Raw genomic sequence first — 22,915 nt, 5'->3', positions numbered from 1 at the left:
CATCTGACTCCCTTCACTGCCAGTGTTTAAATATCAGTACACACACATGGAGATCAGAGGTTTTTCGGGGTAGCAGCGAGGGGATTGACTGCTTGCATTATCTGCAACGCGAACCGATAACAAGTTCAAGCTCCCCCTCCAGCGCTCGCGTACAGAAAACTACACGATCCCCTCCGTCGATACCCACCATGGTTTTTTTTTTTACCACAGAGACTGTGATCCGCAAAAGCATCCTTTACAGATTCTGAGAGAAAAAAAGCCAGCGGACTCAACTCCCTATGTACAGGGGGGGAAAAAAAACAAACAAACTCGTCAGGGAATCATGGGTAAAAGCAATGGATGGTTCATTTTTGGCTGCTAGGTCGACTGAGAACAAGGCCTATCTAGCCAGCTGAGGAAAAGCACACCAAACGGTATTAAAAGTGACTTTTTTCACACCTCTACCCAGTTTAATTAGCCTCCAAATCCAAACCAGCTTGAGGTTTACTTCCCTCAAAATGACTCTTTAATTAGTTTTCATTTTCAATGCAGAAATCATCCCACAATTTTTTTATTTTTTATTTATTTATTTATTTATTTTTAAACAAAAACTACACTCTGGACTGCTTTTGTACCGAACCTCAATCATCTGATACACTAATTGAATTAATAATAATCAGGTGCAATTATACCATCAGAACATTGGAACACAAACTGGTTGTTGTTGTTCGGTCGTTTCATTAAAGCAATTAGAGCATAGTGCATTTAGATAATGCAGCAATTTCTCGGATCAGACCGAGCTCATTTACTACCGGTCTCTCTTTATAACTTAACAAATCACAGCTTTCCCGTGGTCAATTGGCAATTATTTTATGCAACCCAAAAAAAACGAGAGAGCGCTGCCTTTATTCGCGAGAGCCGAGAGGTTCGAGGGATAAGGCACGGCGGGTATGCCTGAGAGCAGACTTTCGACCCCAGCGGCGCAGCTAACGAGCCCGTTACCCCAACGAAACCGCGCCCGTAAGACGCCGTGTCCGCGCTTCTCAGCTGCCTTTCCTGAGTGAGGTCAAAACGTGCGGGGGCTGCAACCCACCCCCGGCCCCCCGCTTCCGCCTCAGTATTCGGGGGCTTTTGCGACGGCAGCAGCGGGTAGCTGGAGCGCGATCGCCGCTAAGGCTGCGGCGGACCGAGCGGGGGAAGCGGAGAGCCGACCCCGCGGCTCGGCACAAATTTTGACAAAAGCACGGCGTTTTCAGAAATACCAAGAGAGCCAAACTGCCCGGAAAGCAAAGCGCCTCTCTTCTGCTTAGAGGAGGGGGTTTATCCAGGGGTCACCTAGCAACACAAACTGCGAGGACAGAGCGGTACAGGTATAAGGGAGCAAAGTAACGGTGATGGCAGGAGTAGACGTCTGCAGCCGTTTTCTGATACCGCGTGGCCTGTAGGGCTGTGGAGCGTGAGACCGATCGCAGTACACCGTCGGAACAGCGAACGCACGCGTCGGCGCAACCGCCACGCCTCGTCTAGACCGCCGCGGAGGAACAAGCGGGTCTTCAGAGGCGCGATCAGCAACCCGAAACCGGAGTGCGAGGAGGAGGCGGCGGCGAGCCTTTGTAAAAAAACCCAGACGCATTCTGAGGAAGCGTTTGGAGACAAAGAGAGAGAATTAACACCGTGTGCACAATGGAGAAAAGCGATTTGGACTGACAGCCAAAGACTATAATTCTAAATTAAGCATACATTGTGTGTGTGCGTGTGTGGGCGAGTGAGTGGGTGGGTGGTTGGGTGGGGGCGCGGTACTGGTATTCTCCACCGTTTGTTTGTTCTCCATTTTGCCTTTCTTTGTCCAAAGAACAAAGTCAGTGGTTTACAAAACACCTTTAATCTTCCTGCAAAAAGGAGTGAGGAGCCATTTCCCAGGATAATCGCTCACAGATTGCAAACGCGGTCGCCCTACACCAGATAAGACCGTCTAACCAGGCGTTTCAACGGCTGACATTTCCCTTATCCTTGATTGCTTTCACAATGCCCCCCCCCCCGTCCCCCCCCCCGTCCCCCGTCCCCGTCCCCGTCCCCCCCTCCCCACCCACCATCCCTAGTCATTTCTTTGACAGAAGTGCGCACTTGTCCTCCGAACCGTAAAAAATGCGTAATGAGTAATTCCCCGAACTCCAGCTGAAAGGAGATGAGGATTAAGTCGATTTCACGACGAGGCCTTTTCGGAAAATCTTGTCGGCGACCGACTCTGCCACGCACGGCGGGTTAACCGCCGTCGTCCCACTCCCCGGATCCGCCAGCTATTTCCTCCTCTGGCATCGTGGGTAACGCCGCGGAGGCGAACCAGACCTTTCCATTTCTCACCCCGAACGCGCCAGATATCGCTGAAAATCCCCAGGTCTGGTAGAAATGACCGAAAGGCCGACCACACAAGCTTAGCTGAAATAATAATGCTGAAATGGCAACCCCGCCCACTTAGTATCGAGCACCGCACAGAATCATCACGCATGTCATGACCTCCACCGCTACCACTGCTCAGTCACTGAATTAAATATGGAAGGAAAATACTGGCGAGATTCTGGAAATCACAGATGGCCACCTTGCAACATGATAGTGGGGTTCATGTAAAAAAATAGGTACATTACAGGCATTTAGCAGACACTCTTATCCAGAGCGACTTACACAACTTTCTTTTTTACATGCATCCATTTATACAGCAAGATGTATACTGAAGCCATGCAGGTTAAATACCTTGCTCAAGGGTACCTACTGGGGAATCGAACCTGTGACCTTTGGGTTACAGGACTAACGCCTTACCCATTACGTTACACTGCCGCCAGGTGCGCGAACAGCGGACACCGGCGTCACCCATTGCCTCAGGTAAACAGCGCTGAGGCGACGACTGGCAGGTAACTCCTCCCGGTTTGTGTTGGGGTGGGTGCTGGGGGGGCAGTTCCCGAGCCCCGTGGGGCTAGAGACGGAGAGGGAAGGCGTGTCAGGTGAGGTCGTTTTCCACGCCCACGCGTGACCTCAACGCTGGAGGTCTCCCTTTGTCCGTCGCGCACAAACGAACACGCGCACGCCTTTCGTCCCCACGTGGTGCGATATTTCGTCCCCACGTGGTGCGATATTTCGTCCCCGCGAGGTGCGATATTTCGTCCCCACGTGGTGCGATATTTCGTCCCCGCTAGGTGCGATATTTCGTCCACACGTGGCGGGTCGGATAAAAAGCCTCGATTCACCCGGCTGGAAGTTAAGTGCACTGTACGTAAAAGCAGCCTCCTGGTTCCCGGTTCGAGCTTTTGTGTGTAAAAGCCTCCTTGAATGGTGTGAGAATGGGCTTGCGGCGCACCCTACGATGCTAAAACAGGCAAGGAGCCATACGAGAACAAAAAAAAGGAAGAAAACGTTGGCCGCTGCTATTTTCCTGGAGAGCCCTCGGTCATCAGCAAATAGCGTGCACGCACAGTAATTAGGATTTTTTTTAAAAGCGTACAAGATAAACCGCTCAAAGGCGCTGGAAATGCCACGGAGGTAAACTGTGCGTCGGGCGCAGCGCGATTCACCTGCGCGGCTCCTAATCCGCCCTTTGTTCGCTTTCCGCGGCGCGCGCTTTATCTTCGCGGTGCAGTCGGTCGCGTTCCGCCGGGCCTAATTGCACGTTCTCCCCGCCAGCCGCCAGCCGCGGAGAGCGCGTTTATTTTTTTTTTTTTTCGCGGGAGCAGAGGAATCGACTTTTAACGGGAAAAAAAAGCCTCTTCGAAGTCAGAACAGAAAAGCAATTTTCTGGCGGCCCGTCCGAAATCCACTCCCCCCCCCCCCCGCCCCCCCCGGCGAAAGCACTCCGCCGTAATGAGAGCGAATGAGTGCGCCTCGAGACTTTCTGAAATTAAAAACCCACCTCGGCATGATAAGAGCAGAAGGTGCTATCGTGTCATTCACGTTTCTGCTTCTTCTATGGTATTAGAACCTCCCTGCAGTGCACCGCCTGGGTAGAATTAACCCTTTGAAGAGTAGAGTTTTTTTTGAACAAGTCAGTGTTCTAGAACTCCATTGCTTTCAGTTACCAGTAGTGATTGTGACATCAGCATTAGAACGTTCAAGTTAAGATCATTCTAATCCCGCATTTTCAATCTTACCTGTACACATTAAAGGGTTAACACCTGGAAAATGCAGAGCAGATAAGCACTTGTGAAATACTGGAATGTGGAAGCGTAAAATAAGGAGTATACAGTCAATGACCACTTTATTAGGTATGTCTGTCTAGTACCAGATATGATTCCCTCCAGAATCCTTTGTGGCATGGATTCAGCAAGTTGCTGGAAACAATCCGGAGGGATTTTTGGTCACAGCTGACTCGACAACATCACGCAAGTTCCTTTTTTTGGCCACAAATTCATGCTAAAGCCTCCTGTTTCGGCTCATCCCGAAGGTGCTCTGTTGGACTGAGATCCGAGGACAGTGCAGGCCATTAAACCGAAGTCACTGTCATGCCTGCGAAACCAGCCTGAGGTGATGCGTGCTTTGTGACATGGCGCATTATCCTTCTGGAAACATCCATTTGAACAAGGGTAGACTGTGGCTATATAAGGACACACGCGGTCAGCAACAATGCTTAGGTATGAAGTGGAGTTCAAATGACGCTCAGTTGGTATTAAAAGGACTAATATGTGCCAACAAAACTTTCCCCACACCATTATATCTCCACCAGCCGGCACTGTTGACACAAGGCAAGATGAATTCATGGATTCATGCTGTTTATGCCAAAGTCTGACTCAACCAACTGCATGTTGTAGCAGAAATTGAGACTCGCCAGACCAGACGACATTTTTCCGATCTTCGATCGTCCGGTTTTGGTGATCATGTGCCCACTGTAGCCTCATCTTCCTATTCTTAGCTGACAGGATCAGAACTTGGTATGGTCCTCACATGCGTTCAGAGATGCCCTTCTGCACGCCGTTGGTTGTAATCATCTCAGAATTTGTGGCCGTACTGTAAGCTCGAACAAATCCGCCTATCCTCCTCTGAACTCACCCATTAACAAGGTGTTTTTGTCGGGAGAACCTGCCATTTGCTGGACGCTTTTTTTTTTTTTTAACCACACCAATCCCTGCAACATCTAGAGACGGCAGTGCGTGAAAATCAGGAGGGCAGCTGTTTCTGAGATCCTGGAACCACCACGTTTGGCAACCAACAATCATACCACTGTCAAAGTCACTCAGATCTCACATATTTTCCCATTCTGAGGTTTAGTCAAACAACAACTGAACCTCTTCATCATGTGTGCATGCTTCATAGAGTACATCGGTTTGCAGCCACGTGATCTTCTGTTTGGAGCTCCGAGAAGCGTACACTGTTGCTATTGGAGATACGCCGCCTCACAATAGAAATTAAAACAGGGTAGCGTGCGTCTTGCGTACCACGGTGCTGTAGTCAACACGAATCAGAAAACAAAACACATGAAGCTACCTGGAAGCTAAAACACTGCTTGGTTTAACACGGGAATATTTATAGGAGTGCTTAATGACTTATTACCAGGGATTTACAAACTAAGGGCCAGATTTAGAGTGATAATTAATTATTTGCGAGCAAATAATTAGCAAGATGAGTGAAAACCAAATACATTAAAGACGTTTAACATGTTTACAAATAACACTGCAAAAAGGCTGATAAGATAAAAGCAGCAGGTGTGTTATTTCAATATACAAAATTAATTATGAGAAAATAACCAGAAAATAAATTTAAACAGGCACGCAATCACATGCACATCAACACGCAAACATACACTTGTGTTATTGACTGCGATCTAACCGACTGAACGGAAAGAAGTGTTAAGATTTTTCACCTCAAATACAAACACGTGAACATGCAAACCCACACGTGTAATTGTCAGTGATGCACTACACAGCCAAAAGTATGGGGACACCCCTTCTAATTTGTTGTTTTGGCTATTTCAGCCACAGCCATTGCTAACAGGTACATAAAATCAAGTGTACAGCCACGCAATCTCCCTAGACAAACATTGCCAGTAGAATGGGTCGTACTGAAGAGCTCAGTGGCTTTCAACGAGGCATTGTCATACGATGCCACCTTTCCCAACAAGTCAGCTCATCGAATTTCTGCCCTGCTAGAGCTGCCTCGGTCAACTGCAAGTGCTGTTATTGTCAAGTGGAAACAGCTCACCCGCAAGGCGGCAGGCCACACCAGCTCACAGAACGGGACCGCCGAGCGCTGAAGCATGTAGCGCGAAGAAATCACCTGTCCACGTTAGCGAAACACTCACTGCAGAGTTCCGAACTACCTCTGGAAACGTCAGCACAAGAACCGTTTGTCAAGAGCGTCATGGAATAGGGTTTCCATGGCCGAGCAGCCACACGCAATGGACTGGTGTAAAGCACACCGCCATTGGAGCAGCAGAAACGCGTTCTCTGGAGCGACGAATCACGCTTCGCCATCTGGCAGCCTGACGGACAAATCCGGGTTTGGCGGAATGCATAGCGCCAACTGTAAAGTTTGGTGGAGGAAGAATAACGGTCTGGGGCTGTTTTCCATGGTTTGAGCTAGGCCCCATAGTTCCAGCGAAGGGAAATCTAAAATGCTACAGCATACAATGACAATCTACAGAACTGTGCGCTTCCAACTTCGTGACAAAAGTTTGGGGAAGGTCATTTCCTGTTCAGCATGACAATGACCCTGCGCACAACTCAAGGTCCAAAAAAATGGTTGGCTGAATTCAGTGGTGAAGAACTTGACTGGCTTGCACAGAGCCCTGACCTCAACCCCATCCAGTACCTTTGGGATTAACTGGAATGCCGACTGTGAGCCAAGCCTTATACCCAACATCAGTGCCCAGCCTCACTAATGCTCTTGTGGCTGAATGGGAGTGAATCCCTGCAGCCACATTTCAAAATCTAGGGGGAAAACCTTCCCAGAAGAGTGGAGGCTGTTATAGCAGCAAAGGGAGGACCAACTAGATATAAATGGCCATGGTTTTGGAATGAGGTGTTCAACAAGCACATACGGCTGTGATGTTTTGGGAGTCCACATACTTTTGGCCATATCGTGCATAAGCAACCAAACGGAAAGGTGTGCAAAGATTTGTTACCTCAAAGACAAACGAAGATATACACGAACACGCAAAGATGCACGTGTGTTATTGACAGGGACGTAAGCGACCAAACAGAGGGGCGTGTAAAGATCCGGCACAGCAAAATTAATATTCTACACATCAGACGGCTTCATGGAGAACGTATACGGCGCATAAATCCCATCCTGAGTACAGCGCTTACAAAGCACTGCAGACTGAGCCCTGATCCTGTAATCTCTCCGAGCCACAGCGCTCGCAGTCTCACTCTGAGCCACAGAGTGACGTAGGAAGATCAGAACTATTACATCAAAAGACACCCGTCTGGACTCAACCGAGTCACTGAGCAACTCAAAGACACTTCACTCTGACCCACGATTGCACACGAGCATTCACTTTTTCCCCTTCACAAGCACATTAGCCAGCTAGGTTCAACGGTCGGTGAACTCATTACCCTGTGCGAAGAATACGAATCTTCTACATTATTTTTCAGGTCAAAGTCGGGGACTGATGTTGATTGAATCCACGCAGACAAAAAGGGAAAACTTCACAAGACGGTGGTAATTATAATCTCAGGTAAAGGCCTCTGTTCAATCGAAATGTGCACCGCGCTAAATATTTCAAAAGGAAAATTAAGCCTTTTAACCCCACCGCAAAGAGACGTTTCCATTCACACACAGTTCGTGGAAGACGTATGAATATGAATTCAAGCCACCAGTGAATGCGACTTTCATTAGCAGGTCTTAAGAGAAATTGATAATAATGAATAACATACATAGAGTGTTTAAAAATATTTCATAGTTTGAAAAAAAAAATGTTGGAACACCAGTGAGTGATCAATAAGTAATATCACCGTTGAGTATTGAACTAATCAGCTATTCAGTTCTTTTCACTGTGATGTACTTAGGATGGCATGTGATTACAGCGAACCCAGACACGGTTTAAGTAGAGTTCACACAGGACTGGGACTGACGACGTACTTCTGAGCATTTGCCTCATCTCTCTGATGTGTCTGATGCGTGGGGGGGGCCTCGATCAAAGCTCCCGCTGGTCTAGAGCGGGCTGTTAATCTCGAGTTTCTCGCTTTATTCGACGGTGCGTTTGGGGGAAGACACGCGGCAGTTTCTTCCCGTCACAAGTCTTTTTACGAGCTGTCAAAACTGCACAGCTGCAGGCGCTTCAAAGTGGACCTACGGGGGTTTTTTTTTTTTTTTTTTTCCTGTGCTGCATAAACAAAGTAAAACTTTGTGTATCACAGAAGCTGCATGGAGCTTTTTGGACAGTATCAAAAAGCTGAATTCATGCATCAACAACAACTCAAACTTACCAGAGCTAAATCATTTATATAGTCACAAAAAGGTATAATCATTATAACACCTGAACATTAATCCAGAAATACCACTGCCTGATCTTGTATAGCAATACCAATTAACTTTTCATCCTGACACCCTCACTCAGTTAACGTCACAACATTGGCGAGTGAGACATATCATATGCATGATAGGTTGGCAGCCATGTAAACAAAGGACTGTCAAACAGCACATATTACCAAATGGACAGCAGAACATAAAATGTGCACACACACACACACACACAACCATCGTCTAGTCTCACAGTGAATACTTCCCTTGACAAAGAGAAAAGGGAAGGATCTCAACTTGGTTATATGAAGTATGGAAGATTCTGGAAGAAGTAGATCATAAAGATGAAGAGTGCAGTTCTACGGCAGTTCATCTGAATGCCTCCTTGAGCTATTTTGAAAGGACAGACTTCCCTGACTCACTAGAAGGTATACTGTGCATTAATACGGTAGACATTGGCTGTTTTTCATGAAAATATACTCAAAGTTAATGCAATGTTTTAATTTGCTTGAAGCACAGTATAGCACAAACTACTGTACCCACCGCACAATACGTATTTGTTCATGAAAAAAAGGTTAGAGCAAAACGTTGAAGACGCTGGTGTTGTTAATGTGATGGTTACACTGTGACTGTGTGGTGATCATGTGCCCACTGTAGCCTCATCTTCCTATTCTTAGCTGACAGGTTCAGAACTTGGTATGGTCCTCACATGCGTTCAGAGATGCCCTTCTGCACGCCGTTGGTTGTAATCATCTCAGAATTTGTGGCCGTACTGTAAGCTTGAACAAATCCGCCTATCCTCCTCTGAACTCACCCATTAACAAGGTGTTTTTGCCGGGAGAACCTGCCATTTGCTGGACGCTTTTTTTTTTTTTTAACCACACCAATCCCTGCAACATCTAGAGACGGCAGTGCGTGAAAATCAGGAGGGCAGCTGTTTCTGAGATCCTGGAACCACCATGTTTGGCAACCAACAATCATACCACTGTCAAAGTCACTCAGATCTCACATATTTTCCCATTCTGAGGTTTAGTCAAACGACAACTGAACCTCTTCATCATGTGTGCATGCTTCATAGAGTACATCGGTTTGCAGCCACGTGATCTTCTGTTTGGAGCTCCGAGAAGCGTACACTGTTGCTATTGGAGATACGCTGCCTCACAAAAGAAATTAAAACAGGGTAGCATGCGTCTTGCGTACCACGGTGCTGCAGTCAACACGAATCAGAAAATAAAACACATGAAGCTACCTGGAAGCTGAAACACTGCTTGGTTTAACACGGGAATATTTATAGGAGTGCTTAATGACTTATTACCAGGGATTTACAAACTAAGGGCCAGATTTAGAGTGATAATTAATTATTTGCGAGCAAATAATTAGCAAGATGAGTGAAAACCAAATACATTAAAGACGTTTAACATGTTTACAAATAACACTGCAAAAAGGCTGATAAGATAAAAGCAGCAGGTGTGTTATTTCAATATACAAAATTAATTATGAGAAAATAACCAGAAAATAAATTTAAACAGGCACGCAATCACATGCACATCAACACGCAAACATACACTTGTGTTATTGACTGCGATCTAACCGACTGAACGGAAAGAAGTGTTAAGATTTTTCACCTCAAATACAAACACGTGAACATGCAAACCCACACGTGTAATTGTCAGTGATGCACTACACAGCCAAAAGTATGGGGACACCCCTTCTAATTTGTTGTTTTGGCTATTTCAGCCACAGCCATTGCTAACAGGTACATAAAATCAAGTGTACAGCCACGCAATCTCCCTAGACAAACATTGCCAGTAGAATGGGTCGTACTGAAGAGCTCAGTGGCTTTCAACGAGGCATTGTCATACGATGCCACCTTTCCCAACAAGTCAGCTCATCGAATTTCTGCCCTGCTAGAGCTGCCTCGGTCAACTGCAAGTGCTGTTATTGTCAAGTGGAAACAGCTCACCCGCAAGGCGGCAGGCCACACCAGCTCACAGAACGGGACCGCCGAGCGCTGAAGCATGTAGCGCGAAGAAATCACCTGTCCACGTTAGCAAAACACTCACTGCAGAGTTCCAAACTACCTCTGGAAACGTCAGCACAAGAACCGTTTGTCAAGAGCGTCATGGAATAGGGTTTCCATGGCCGAGCAGCCACACGCAATGGACTGGTGTAAAGCACACCGCCATTGGAGCAGCAGAAACGCGTTCTCTGGAGCGACGAATCACGCTTCGCCATCTGGCAGCCTGACAGACAAATCCGAGTTTGGCGGAATGCATAGTGCCAACTGTAAAGTTTGGTGGAGGAGGAATAACGGTCTGGGGCTGTTTTCCATGGTTTGAGCTAGGCCCCATAGTTCCAGCGAAGGGAAATCTAAAATGCTACAGCATACAATGACAATCTACAGAACTGTGCGCTTCCAACTTCGTGACAAAAGTTTGGGGAAGGTCATTGCCTGTTCAGCATGACAATGACCCTGCGCACAACTCAAGGTCCATAAGAAATGGTTTGCTGAATTCAGTGGTGAAGAACTTGACTGGCTTGCACAGAGCCCTGACCTCAACCCCATCCAGTACCTTCGGGATTAACTGGAATGCCGACTGTGAGCCAAGCCTTATACCCAACATCAGTGCCCAGCCTCACTAATGCTCTTGTGGCTGAATGGGAGTGAATCCCTGCAGCCACATTTCAAAATCTAGGGGGAAAACCTTCCCAGAAGAGTGGAGGCTGTTATAGCAGCAAAGGGAGGACCAACTAGTTATAAATGGCCATGGTTTTGGAATGAGGTGTTCAACAAGCACATACGGCTGTGATGTTTTGGGAGTCCACATACTTTTGGCCATATCGTGCACAAGCAACCAAACGGAAAGGTGTGCAAAGATTTGTTACCTCAAAGACAAACGAAGATACACGAACGCGCAAAGATGCACGTGTGTTATTGACAGGGACATAAGCGACCAAACAGAGGGGCGTGTAAAGATCCGTCACCGCAAAATTAATATTCTACACATCAGACGGCTTCATGGAGAGTGTATATGGTGCATAAATCCCATCCTGAGTACAGCGCTTACAAAGCACTGCAGACTGAGCCCTGATCCTGTAATCTCTCCGAGCCACAGCGCTCGCAGTCTCACTCTGAGCCACAGAGTGACGTAGGAAGATCAGAACTATTACATCAAAAGACACCCGTCTGGACTCAGCCGAGTCACTGAGCGACTCAAAGACACTTCATTCTGACCCACGATTGCACACGAGCATTCACTTTTTCCCCCTTCACAAGCACATTAGCCAGCTAGGTTCAACGGTCGGTGAACTCATTACCCTGTGCGAAGAATACGAATCTTCTACATTATTTTTCAGGTCAAAGTCGGGGACTGACATTGATTGAATCCACGCAGACAAAAAGGGAAAACTTCACAAGACGGTGGTAATTATAATCTCAGGTAAAAGGCCTCCGTTCAATCGAAATGTGCACCGCGCTAAATATTTCAAAAGGAAAATTGAGCCTTTTAACCCCACCGCAAAGAGACGTTTCCATTCACGCACAGCTCACGGAAGACGTATGAATATGAATTCAAGCCACCAGTGAATGCGACTTTCATTAGCAGGTCTTAAGAGAAATTGATAATAATGAATAACATACATAGAGTGTTTAAAAATATTCCATAGTTTGAAAAAAAAACGTTGGAACACCAGTGAGTGACCAATAAGTAATATCACCGTTGAGTATTGAACTAATCAGCTATTCAGTTCTTTTCACTGTGATGTACTTAGGATGGCATGTGATTACAGCGAACCCAGACACGGTTTAAGTAGAGTTCACACAGGACTGGGACTGACGACGTACTTCTGAGCATTTGCCTCATCTCTCTGATGTGTCTGATGCGTGGGGGGGGCCTCGATCAAAGCTCCCGCTGGTCTAGAGCGGGCTGTTAATCTCGAGTTTCTCGCTTTATTCGACGGTACGTTTGGGGGAAGACACGCGGCAGTTTCTTCCCGTCACAAGTCTTTTTACGAGCTGTCAAAACTGCACAGCTGCAGGCGCTTCAAAGTGGACCTACGGGGTTTTTTTTTTTTTTTTTCCTGTGCTGCATAAACAAAGTAAAACTTTGTGTATCACAGATGCTGCATGGAGCTTTTTGGACAGTATCAAAAAGCTGAATTCATGCATCAACAACAACTCAAACTTACCAGAGCTAAATCATTTATATAGTCACAAAAAGGTATAATCATTATAACACCTGAACATTAATCCAGAAATACCACTGCCTGATCTTGTATAGCAATACCAATTAACTTTTCATCCTGACACCCTCACTCAGTTAACGTCACAACATTGGCGAGTGAGACATATCATATGCATGATAGGTTGGCAGCCATGTAAACAAAGGACTGTCAAACAGCACATATTACCAAATGGACAGCAGAACATAAAATGTGCACACACACACACACACACAACCATCGTCTAGTCTCACAGTGAATACTTCCCTTGACAAAGAGAAAAGGGAAGGATCTCAACTTGGTTATATGAAGTATGGAAGATTCTGGAAGAAGTAGATCATAAAGATGAAGAGTGCAGTTCTACGGCAGTTCATCTGAATGCCTCCTTGAGCTATTTTGAAAGGACAGACTTCCCTGACTCACTAGAAGGTATACTGTGCATTAATACGGTAGATATTGGCTGTTTTTCATGAAAATATACTCAAAGTTAATGCAATGTTTTAATTTGCTTGAAGCACAGTATAGCACAAACTACTGTACCCACCGCACAATACGTATTTGTCCATGAAAAAAAGGTTAGAGCAAAGCGTTGAAGACGCTGGTGTTGTTAATGTGATGGTTACACTGTTAACGATAATGGTAATATTGCCAATGATGCCGATGTTAATGATAATGATGTGAATGACAGCCATGTTAATGGCGAAGTTGATGATGTTACGATGATAACTGTGATTAACAAAATGGAGATTCTAAACTGTCTCTGCCCCTCAAAAACACATGCACATACGCACACACACACAAATGCACCCACACACATACGCACATACGCACACATACACCCACATACATACGCACACACACACACATACACAAACACACAACATACACGCACAACACATATCACCCACACACACCACACACATCACCACACCACCACTGCACACACACACACACATCACACACACCGCACGACACAACTTATGCACGCAGACGCACCAGCCACACACACACACACATTTTTCTGCGCTATGTAAAAGCTGTATCACAGCAGGGGGAGCGCTCAGTGGGGGGGGGCCACAGAATGAAACCCCACCCACTCCGGGCCTCCGCTACAGAATCGCTCATCTGGGCACGAGCTTGTCCAAATCCACAGATTAACAATTAGCCGGAGCCTAGACACCGATCGCTCCGAAAGGCCAGCTCCTTTTATTTGTTCATTTAAACAGAATATTCCACCAGGGGCAGAAGCAAAAGCACCGCGGTACGTGAAAGGTCAGAGACTCGTGCACGGGGGAGCGGGGGGGCGGGGGGGCGGGGGGGCGGGGAGGGAGGGGGGCGTACTATTGTATCGGGAAAAAGAATGACTCTGGGCTCCATTGGGCCTGTTAAACACAGGCCGATACACAATGACAGCAGTGTACAGCACAGAAATGAACAATCAGTGAGTACGACCAGGGAATGTAATGGGCAGGGACCTACAGTAGGGTTCTTTCAGCATCGAAAAGTCTTAGGGGGGCCACCTAAGTGTTTTTTTCCAAGCCGCCTAAGCTTCCTATAGGAGAAATCACACCAACAAAAAAAAAAAAACACCTCTAAAACTATAAGAAATGGTCAGGGCATTTATTTGTGCAATTCGCTTGTGAATGATTGGCCTGCTGCATTTCAAGTTTTTTTTAAAGTTTTGATTGCCTTAATGTTTGCATGCAATCATAGACAAGCTAAATTAACTTCAGTAGAATCCCTACCTGTGTCCTTATACGAGGACATTCCATTTTGGCTTCCCTGAGCGATATACAGTAATTCCCTTAACTTAGAACTTGTTGCACTCAAATAAGGTTGCTTGGCAACATTGATTGCCCTAGCTGGCAGCGCAATCCATGGTACTGTTTGTAAACAAGATGGCGTCAGTCACAGTTTCGTAAGGGAAGGTATTGTATGGGAGAAGAACGAGTAAAAGTGAAAATGGTACATTTTGACGGTGAACCATGTTTATTTATAATTAGAAATATTAATTGTTTGGCATGCAAATGTGACCCTTTTTAGTGATCATCACGAGCCGGTAGACCACTAATCATGAAGTACTTGTATGGGGACAATGGGTCTTCATTACCATGAAAGTCCATACATAGAATGCAAAGAGTGCGACAAGCTACCATTTTGAATCACACTCCACAAGCTATGAAACTTGGTAAGTGCATTAACAGTCAGATCGAGACTCCAGTCCTGAAGGTTTAGCTCAATCCTACCACATGGTGGCGCTATACATATCCAAACATTCGCTGCTGCATCGGAGATCAGTTTTTGCATGTAATGCAAAGTTTTAACATTACAATAAATGAAATAAACTGTATGATGCACACTGGTGACTTTCTTGTGTTCTTCAGTTGAAGCCATTTTAACTCCATGAATGTAATAAATATAACTGATATATTAATATAATTATATCATATACAATTTACATTATTTATGAGAAGGTAAACTCATTGTCCTCATAAGAGAACATTATTTTTTTTCAAAAACTATTTCCTGCTCAAAGACATTGCTTAGTTTCCATACTTATCACACGCTACCGGTTACTAATATCAAGAAGAAACGCACGCAAAAACATGGTAATGGTCTCACGAAGGCCTTGCTGAGTGGAGGTCCAAGTGTATCATCAAAGTGCTACAAGAACAAATTAGAAGGATTCAAATGATGAGAGCAATCCCAGATTGAGAGTGCCTTGTAGAGTAGTGATAGGTAGCTCAGGTGCAGTCTGAAGCGATGGGCAGTGAACGAGTGATTCATAGAAGAACGGGAGTTCGTTCCACCACTGGCGAGTTACAGGGTGGAGAAGCTCCGTGGTTGGGATGAGCGAGAACCATTCACCCAGAGGGCAGGGAGTACAAGTCGCCCTGCTGCAGCAGAGCGGAGTGGTCGAGCTGGCGTGTAGGGTCGACCCATGTCCCGTAGGTAGGCGGGGGCTGTCCTGTTGGCTGCAGTGTAGGCGAGGGTCAGGACTTTGAACCTGATCCCGGCAGCGACCGGTAGCCAGTGGAGTGACCTCAGCAGAAGAGTTGCATGTGAGATTCTGGATATGTGCTTTTGTGTGTGTGTATTTTGTGTGTGTGTGTGTGTGTATGTATGTGTGTTGCGTGTAGTGTGTGTGTGTATGTATGTGTGTTGTGTATATGTATGTGTGGAGTGTGTGTATGTACGTGTGTGTTGCGTGTGGAGTGTGTGTGCGCGAATGCCGGTGCTGCCCTACTCCTATGCTGAATGGCATGGATTTTCATATAAATGTAAATAGTCTGCCTGCACTTCAGAATTCATTTCATATTTTACAAAACAGCGCACAAAAAAAATCATGAAAGAACATCAAGTACCTTTGTGATTAGCCCCAAGAGAAAGCAGGCTGCCGGTCCCCTGCGGTGAGCCTCGGCCTGTGGGCCTGGCCGTCTGGGGGAGCCGATCCGCGCCAGCGGCCCCACTGCCCCCTGGGTAACGCGGTCCCTCGAGCCCGGGAACCCGAACGCGCCGCGGCCTCCGCCAAACGACCGCAACCTCCACTGTCCCGCTGCATCAAGTCCCAAAAACCGCGCCTTTTAAAGTCCATTCTTTCCGCGCTGTCTTTCTTTCTTTCGGGTTTCGGTTCCCGCCGCGTCACAGTCAGCTCAGACGGCTCGGAGAGCGGAGGCTTTGCTTTAAAAAGCCGACACCGGGGGGAATAATAATAATAATAATAATAATAATAATAATAATAATAATAATAATAATAATAATAACTGCACCGGGAAAGAAGGGCTGACCGGACACCGGCCGAACAGCTGCGGCCGCACTGCTGCTGCTCACGTCACCCTCTGCTGGTCACAAATACACCGCTGCTCTTTCACCGAGTGCAGCACGCAGGTTTCCATTAAGGTGCTGCACAAAAGGGCGTCTGGGTAGTGTAGCGGGATAAGCACTCGCCTACCACCGCAGAGACCAGGGTTCAATCCCCGGTAGCGGTATGTCCGGCTTGGTCAGACGTCTCTGCGAACACAGTTGGCAGTGTTCGTGGGTGGGAAGCCGGTGAGGGTATGAGTCCTGATCGTTGCATTAGCGACTCCGTTATTGTTGTTTGCTGTCGTCATGGCTACTTCAGGAATCGATCCCTTTCTCGCTCGTGGTTCTGAAGCCGTTTTTTTTTCTTCCCCCAACACAACCAAAAGGAGATCATTTTTAGAAAGCGATTTGTCAAAATTACACCCATTCGTTCTCTTGACCTGAAGCTGGCTGGCGAGCCAGGTGTCGTTGGCCTGTTATATTTCCGTGTCAGCGGAAAACTACCACACACGGCATTTATGTCCTCACCTGCCCAGCGAAGCGCGCCTCTGCGTTTGGAAATCTAAGTTTGGAAACCATACTAATTAACCTTTGACCTCTTGTAAAAGTTCACTTTCTGAAGTGCGTCGCTGCACTTTTATATAATGGGAGCTAAATCATGAAAAGATCATGAGCCTTTTTGTAAACGATGAGAAAAGGAGATTGAGGATGTTCTCACACAAAGCAAGCTAGCAACAATTAAATCTGACCTCAGCACACTGTCCTTCAAGTTGAGAAAGCATATTTAATGAAGCATCACTTTTTTCCTCACACACTGTTTTTTTTTCATTTCATTTCAAGACCCATCCCGGTATTGCAGCAAAAGCACGAGAAAGCATTCACTTAAGAGCATGCGATAGATATTTAGACTTGCTCAGCCAGTCGTGTTTGGATCAAAGAGACTTGAGGCCGGCGTCTCCTTTGGCATTTTACCATCGGTCTGCACACACACTGACGCACACACACACACGCACACACGCACACACACACGCACACACACGCACACACACACACACATACACTCACACAGACACAGAGACACATACTCACTTACACAGACATACACACACACATGCACACACACACGACACAGCACATCACTAACACAGACATCACACACACAGACACACACACAAATACACACGCACACACACACACAGACATACACATACACACAGACACACTCATTCACAGACACACACACGCACACACAGACATACACACACACACAGACACACATACGCAGACACACACACGCACAGACACACACGCACACACACGTCCCCGTATTTACCCTTGCCCTAGATCTACGCTCCCTCCCCAGAGATTGGAACAGCAAGCCTCTTGAGTGACTGTGGGGACTGGATGCAGTTTGGAGCACCAGATATTTACACATTTACGTGGGGGGGGGTGGTGGGTCCTTCCAGCCTATGCCTGCCCCCCCGCCCGCGCCTCGAACCCCCCCACCCCAAACACTGACATGGAAAGGAACTCCTCCCAGGAGGCGCGAGCTTTAATTCCACCCTGTCCGCAGATGATGGAGTGACAGACGCCGCGAGGCGCTAACCGCTAGCTGTGCGAGCGCTCACCTCCCAGCGTGTCGAGCTCGGCTCCGTCATCTCTCTCCCCCCGGCGCTTCCCACAGAACTAACTCAGGCAGGAAACGAGGGAGCGCTGAATTGAAGAAAAATCGGGGGGGGAAAAAATTAAGTTACGCCCACCGAGCGATTTTCGGTCCAAACGCAGCTGCGATTTCGCCCGCGAGCGCCCGGTAATCGAAATCGCACACAAACGAAACGGACCGCACCGCACCGCAAGCGGGCCACAGACGGGACATTAGCGCTCAAAATAAATCAAAAATAAAACAAAATAAAAAATGTTTTCGGGCGAATATTGCAGGGCAGAGGAGGTCACGTCGGGTCCGCTAAAGAAGCTGAAATCGAGCCGTGGCGAGAGCGACTCGAGGAACCGTCCGTCGCAACGAGCTGGCGGACTTCCCGCTAACTTCGCCCTCGGGGAGCGGTTCGGAGGCCGGGGAGCAGGTCGGGCCGCGTCGGCGAGCGACGGCGTGAAGAAGGCAAGCCGCTCGCCCGCAAACGACCGGACGGAACCTCCGCACTTGTGCCGGGACGTGGAGCGAATGGCGGTAGCCGCGTCACGCTCAGAGGGCTGTCATTATTCCGAATCGCACGTTGGCGTGATTAAGCGCGCGCGACCCCCCCCCCCCCCCCCCCCCCTCCCCCCCTTCTGACGGCGCGGCGTCCGTGACAGGCACGGTGGAACCTGAAAGGAACTGATTGGCAGGTGTATTCAGCGGGGAGAAAAACGTGCTCACTGCTGTCACAGCTTCCGCGATTATAACCGTTAGGGGGTTCATAGCCACCTCCGACAGAGTATAAACAGATCTTCAAAAGGATTCATTCAAGATGTGTGCAATGTGCAATTCATTTGGATACACCCCCTCCTACACTCCAACCTGTGAGTATTATGTGTTTATAAAATAGCAAAAAATATGTCTCAAATTACTTTTTTTGTATAGAAACACGTGAGCCTATTATCTCTCTGAATCACAAAGCATAGGTCAACATGAATTCAAAATTGGCAACACAGCCAATGTATCCCTTTGACGCTGAATAACTTATTTCAAAAAAGCTTACTCTAAAATCTGCCACCTGCTCAGTTACCTGGCTTCAGGGTGATTCTAAATCTGGCTTTGGGGGAAAAAAAGGTTGTTCCCTGACACTAGAATTTTCAGAGAGCGCCTAGCAATTCCCCTGGATTGACAGGCGGGGAGAAGGAGAACATTTTAGCCTGAGAATCATATGTTCCACTTGCCACGGTTTCATTCAAATCCATTGTAAAGTAGGTGAGCAATGTTCCAAATGAAACGATTCAGTCTTTCTCCTTTTTTTTTTTTTTAAACACTCGCTGTATTCATTATATAATACTGCAAGCAGGTGAGGAATGAACAAGGAGAACGTGGATTGGATTTCAAAATGCTGAGAAGGAAATTCTCTGTTTAAGTCTTGTTTGGTTTAAGCATGGAGGCACACCGGAATTCCACCTGACATTTCAGTAAAGCCTTTCTCAAGGGACAAGTGGTGGAGGCAAAATGCCAAAATCTAAAAATCTAAATACATTGCATTCGGTAACTGCCGCGTAATCCGTCGGTATATTGCGTCAGTCGCGATCTTCTTTTTTAAACGTTTAGCAGCCACTATTACCCGGATCGGCAGCTTACATTCTTCAAACGTACAATCCGCCTATACGGCTGGATATTTACCGAAGCAATTCGGGTTAAGTGCCTTGCTCAAGGGTGCAACTGAGATGCCTCACCTGGGAATAGAACCTACAAGCTAAGAATTACAAGCCCGGGTCCGCCGCCACTTCGCTCCGTTTCCACCCCATACCGCCCCATTCGAGAATGCCTAATCAAGGCGCCTGTGGATTTTACCTGAGACTGTACATTGGGGAGAGGGGTGGGGGGATGCGAGGCCTTCACTAAAGAGGCTGATCAATGTTCTGAGCTCTGTAGTTTACCTTCAACTTTAACATGCAACTTTAACAAGTCTTTTTCTTTTACAAAATGTGTAAAGTGGGGCGACTGTTTTTCCCCACGATCAAATAAGTCTGTGAAAACAATTAGTGCCTATTCTGCAGACATATCAGTGCTCCCTGTTGAAATCGAATGTGGTTTTACAGAGTGGTTTAACAGTACCAAACTCCAGTTTGTTTTCAAATAAATGTCAGCAATTCCTTAAAATAACAAACAAACAAAAAAACTTTACTTTCACCACCTGAGTTATTTGATAGAAGCATCTAAAGTCACTGCAGTGCGGATGACAGAACCCACAGAGTGATCATATAGTGTCATGAAGTAGCTGCAAGTCACATCGCGCAATGCATCTCTCACAACCAACTCCACAGCAACTCGTGTGACATCTGGCATGACAAACTTAGACAGCAGCGAGAAAGCTGCGTGACAACCTGGTGCGTTGGACAGCGCAACCAAAATAAACTCGAGGTGCCAGAGTCGTACAGTACTTTTCAGAGAGACCACAACCACAGTCTCAGTGCAGCGGCACGTTCCCGACGAATAACGAGAGAGGAAAAATCCATTGTCGGTCTCCACGGCAAGGAACGACGTTTACGTCCATTTACCAATTGCGGGAAGACTTGCACCGCAGAATTGTGAGCGGGGCATTTCCTTCGTGGCCCAATGCTACGATACGGTATACAAGGTTCGTCATAATCTCACACAGTTCGGAAAGAACCGCTCGTGAAGAAAGTCTTAACAATAGCCTATTACAGACCCTGAAATACCCCTTTGCTCAAAACTGCCATTTACAACGCAGAACATATAATGACCTTCTCAGTGCAGTTTACCCAGTATCGCTTTGTTTAAAAAAAGTCCCAAACAAAACAGAAAGTAAACTATAAAGCTTCAGACATTTTGGTAGTTTTCAGCGTGAAATATAGTTGGACAGCATAAACGCGTTCAGTACCAAGGCCAGAGACCAACAGCACGCATTATACACGTCTCCTGCTGTACGTAGAACGTTCATTAAACGTATACGGTATACGTGCTCTATACGCAACTCTCACAGTATTAACAGTCTTTGATACAGTTAAGCCAGAATACTCAAGCTCAGAATATGAATTTTATATCCGTCCTTGCGGTTCGATTTATCACATTTAAAACGAACAAATTGACCACTGCTTTATGTAGTCAGCGTGTGAAATTAAAGAAAAGCCCCATTTATGCAGGCGGAATCTTACTATCCCGGTAAAACGCAGCCAAACTAATATATGTATTGTTTAAAAACACAGTCGCCATTCACTTGGAGCAAAGCACAGTATTTATTATCACCCAAAACAAAATAGCTACTACACCATTCTGAGAAAGCAGTATGTGAAACCTAGAGAGGTAAACCTCAAATCGCAAGCAAAGGGAGGTTAGCTCATTTGATGAAATCTAAGAAACCCGTAGCCTGTCCCACAAAATGTAATGGTGTGCATACATATTTAAAAACAAACAAAAAACTATATTATACTTCGTCGGAGTCATAACATTTAACAGTTTACGAATACACCTCCCGCGTATATTAACTAGCAATAAAATGCATCCAGTTGCAATTTTACAAACCCGTCGGTGCGCACAGTTAGTACGTTCATCATCGTGGTTTAGGCTATTAGGAACCGTGGAAGGTATCAGGACGTGAATAAAGCAAGTAGCCAACAGTGAAGCTTACCCAGCGTAAAGTACGGGAGAGCAGTGTTGTCGAGATCATCCAACACGGAGATTCTTCCCGGTAGATCTGTTCTTACGAGGAGCAGGAGACGGGATTCCCCTCCTCCAACACCGGCCACGCTCCCCGAACCTCCGCCGGTGAAACTGAACTCGTTCTCCCTGAGAACGGGAAGTGTGGACACGGTTACGGTTTTAACCTCGCATGGACTATCCGCGCTGTTTTCCTTGCCCGCCTTCTCGTCTTGCATCCCCGCTCTCGCGCTTCCTCCGGCGGCTTCGTTCCCCGCGAAGAGGACCCCGAGCAGCAGGAACGCGCTGAGTGTGGGTACTCTCCGAGCCATCCCGTTCTGCTAGCAGCTCTCTTGTTTTGAGAGAACCTCATGAGCGGCTCGTTCGCTTATACCAAAGCCTCCGCACTGGAGACACGTCTGTCCAGGAGGCGGCAGCACAGGTGAAGTGCGAATTATTATTATAATTATTTTTTTTTTACTTCGCTCTTTCTCTCTCGGCAGTACGGTGGTCAGGTGCAGTAAGGTGTTTGATGACCAAGGGAACTGGGACGTGCTATTGGGAAACGCTAAAGTATGAAACGACGATGAGAGTGGGGCTGTCTGCCCTGGAAATGGAAACACAAAGGAGCGGAAAGAACACCTTACACGTAATCTCGATTTGGGCAGCCGCGTCTTTGCGTATCTTACTACTACACTGCGGCGACGAGTTAGGTCTGCGGTAAATTCAGTCAAATGTACCACTTGAATTGAGCGTGAGAATATAACGTAAATTTGTGAATAAATACAGAACATATGAGATTATTCTGAAATTAAGACATCCAGCATTTTGTTTGAAAGAAGAAATAATAAAAAACTATTGATTTATCACTCAGCAGCAGTCTTTCTTTGTTAATAAAACAATAATAAATAAATAAAAAACGTTCCGATTCAACTAATACGAATACGTTCGTCTTATTGGAGGTAGACCAATGGGGTTTTAGGTCAAAGTGTGATTCAGTTAACCGAAATTAATGAATATTACGTATTTATTAAATTTTAAATAAATACATATTTGACTGTTCTCAAAACCTGTTGTCTTGTCTGTGGGTTTAAAAAATTATTATTATTTTTTAAATAATAATGTGTGTGTGTGTGGGTATTTACTTGACCTCGGCTTTCTTCATTTAAC

At 46.4% G+C, this 22,915-nt stretch overlaps 1 protein-coding gene across 1 annotated transcript in view; it reads right to left on the bottom strand.

Annotated features, from left to right (window-relative positions):
- Nucleotides 1–22,512, bottom strand: part of LOC135239418 (astrotactin-2-like) — a 383,732-nt gene extending 361,220 nt beyond the window's left edge. Inside the window, exon 1 of the mRNA XM_064308056.1 lies at nt 21,738–22,512. Coding sequence (XP_064164126.1) covers nt 21,738–22,077 — 340 coding nt within the window. The 5' untranslated portion in view covers nt 22,078–22,512. The remainder of the gene's footprint in view (nt 1–21,737) is intronic.
- Between the last annotated feature and the right edge of the window lie 403 nt (nt 22,513–22,915).

The sequence above is a fragment of the Anguilla rostrata genome, chromosome 14 (genome assembly GCF_018555375.3).
Source record: "Anguilla rostrata isolate EN2019 chromosome 14, ASM1855537v3, whole genome shotgun sequence".
Lineage (NCBI taxonomy): Eukaryota > Metazoa > Chordata > Actinopteri > Anguilliformes > Anguillidae > Anguilla > Anguilla rostrata.
This window is presented reverse-complemented; position numbering and strand designations above follow the sequence as displayed.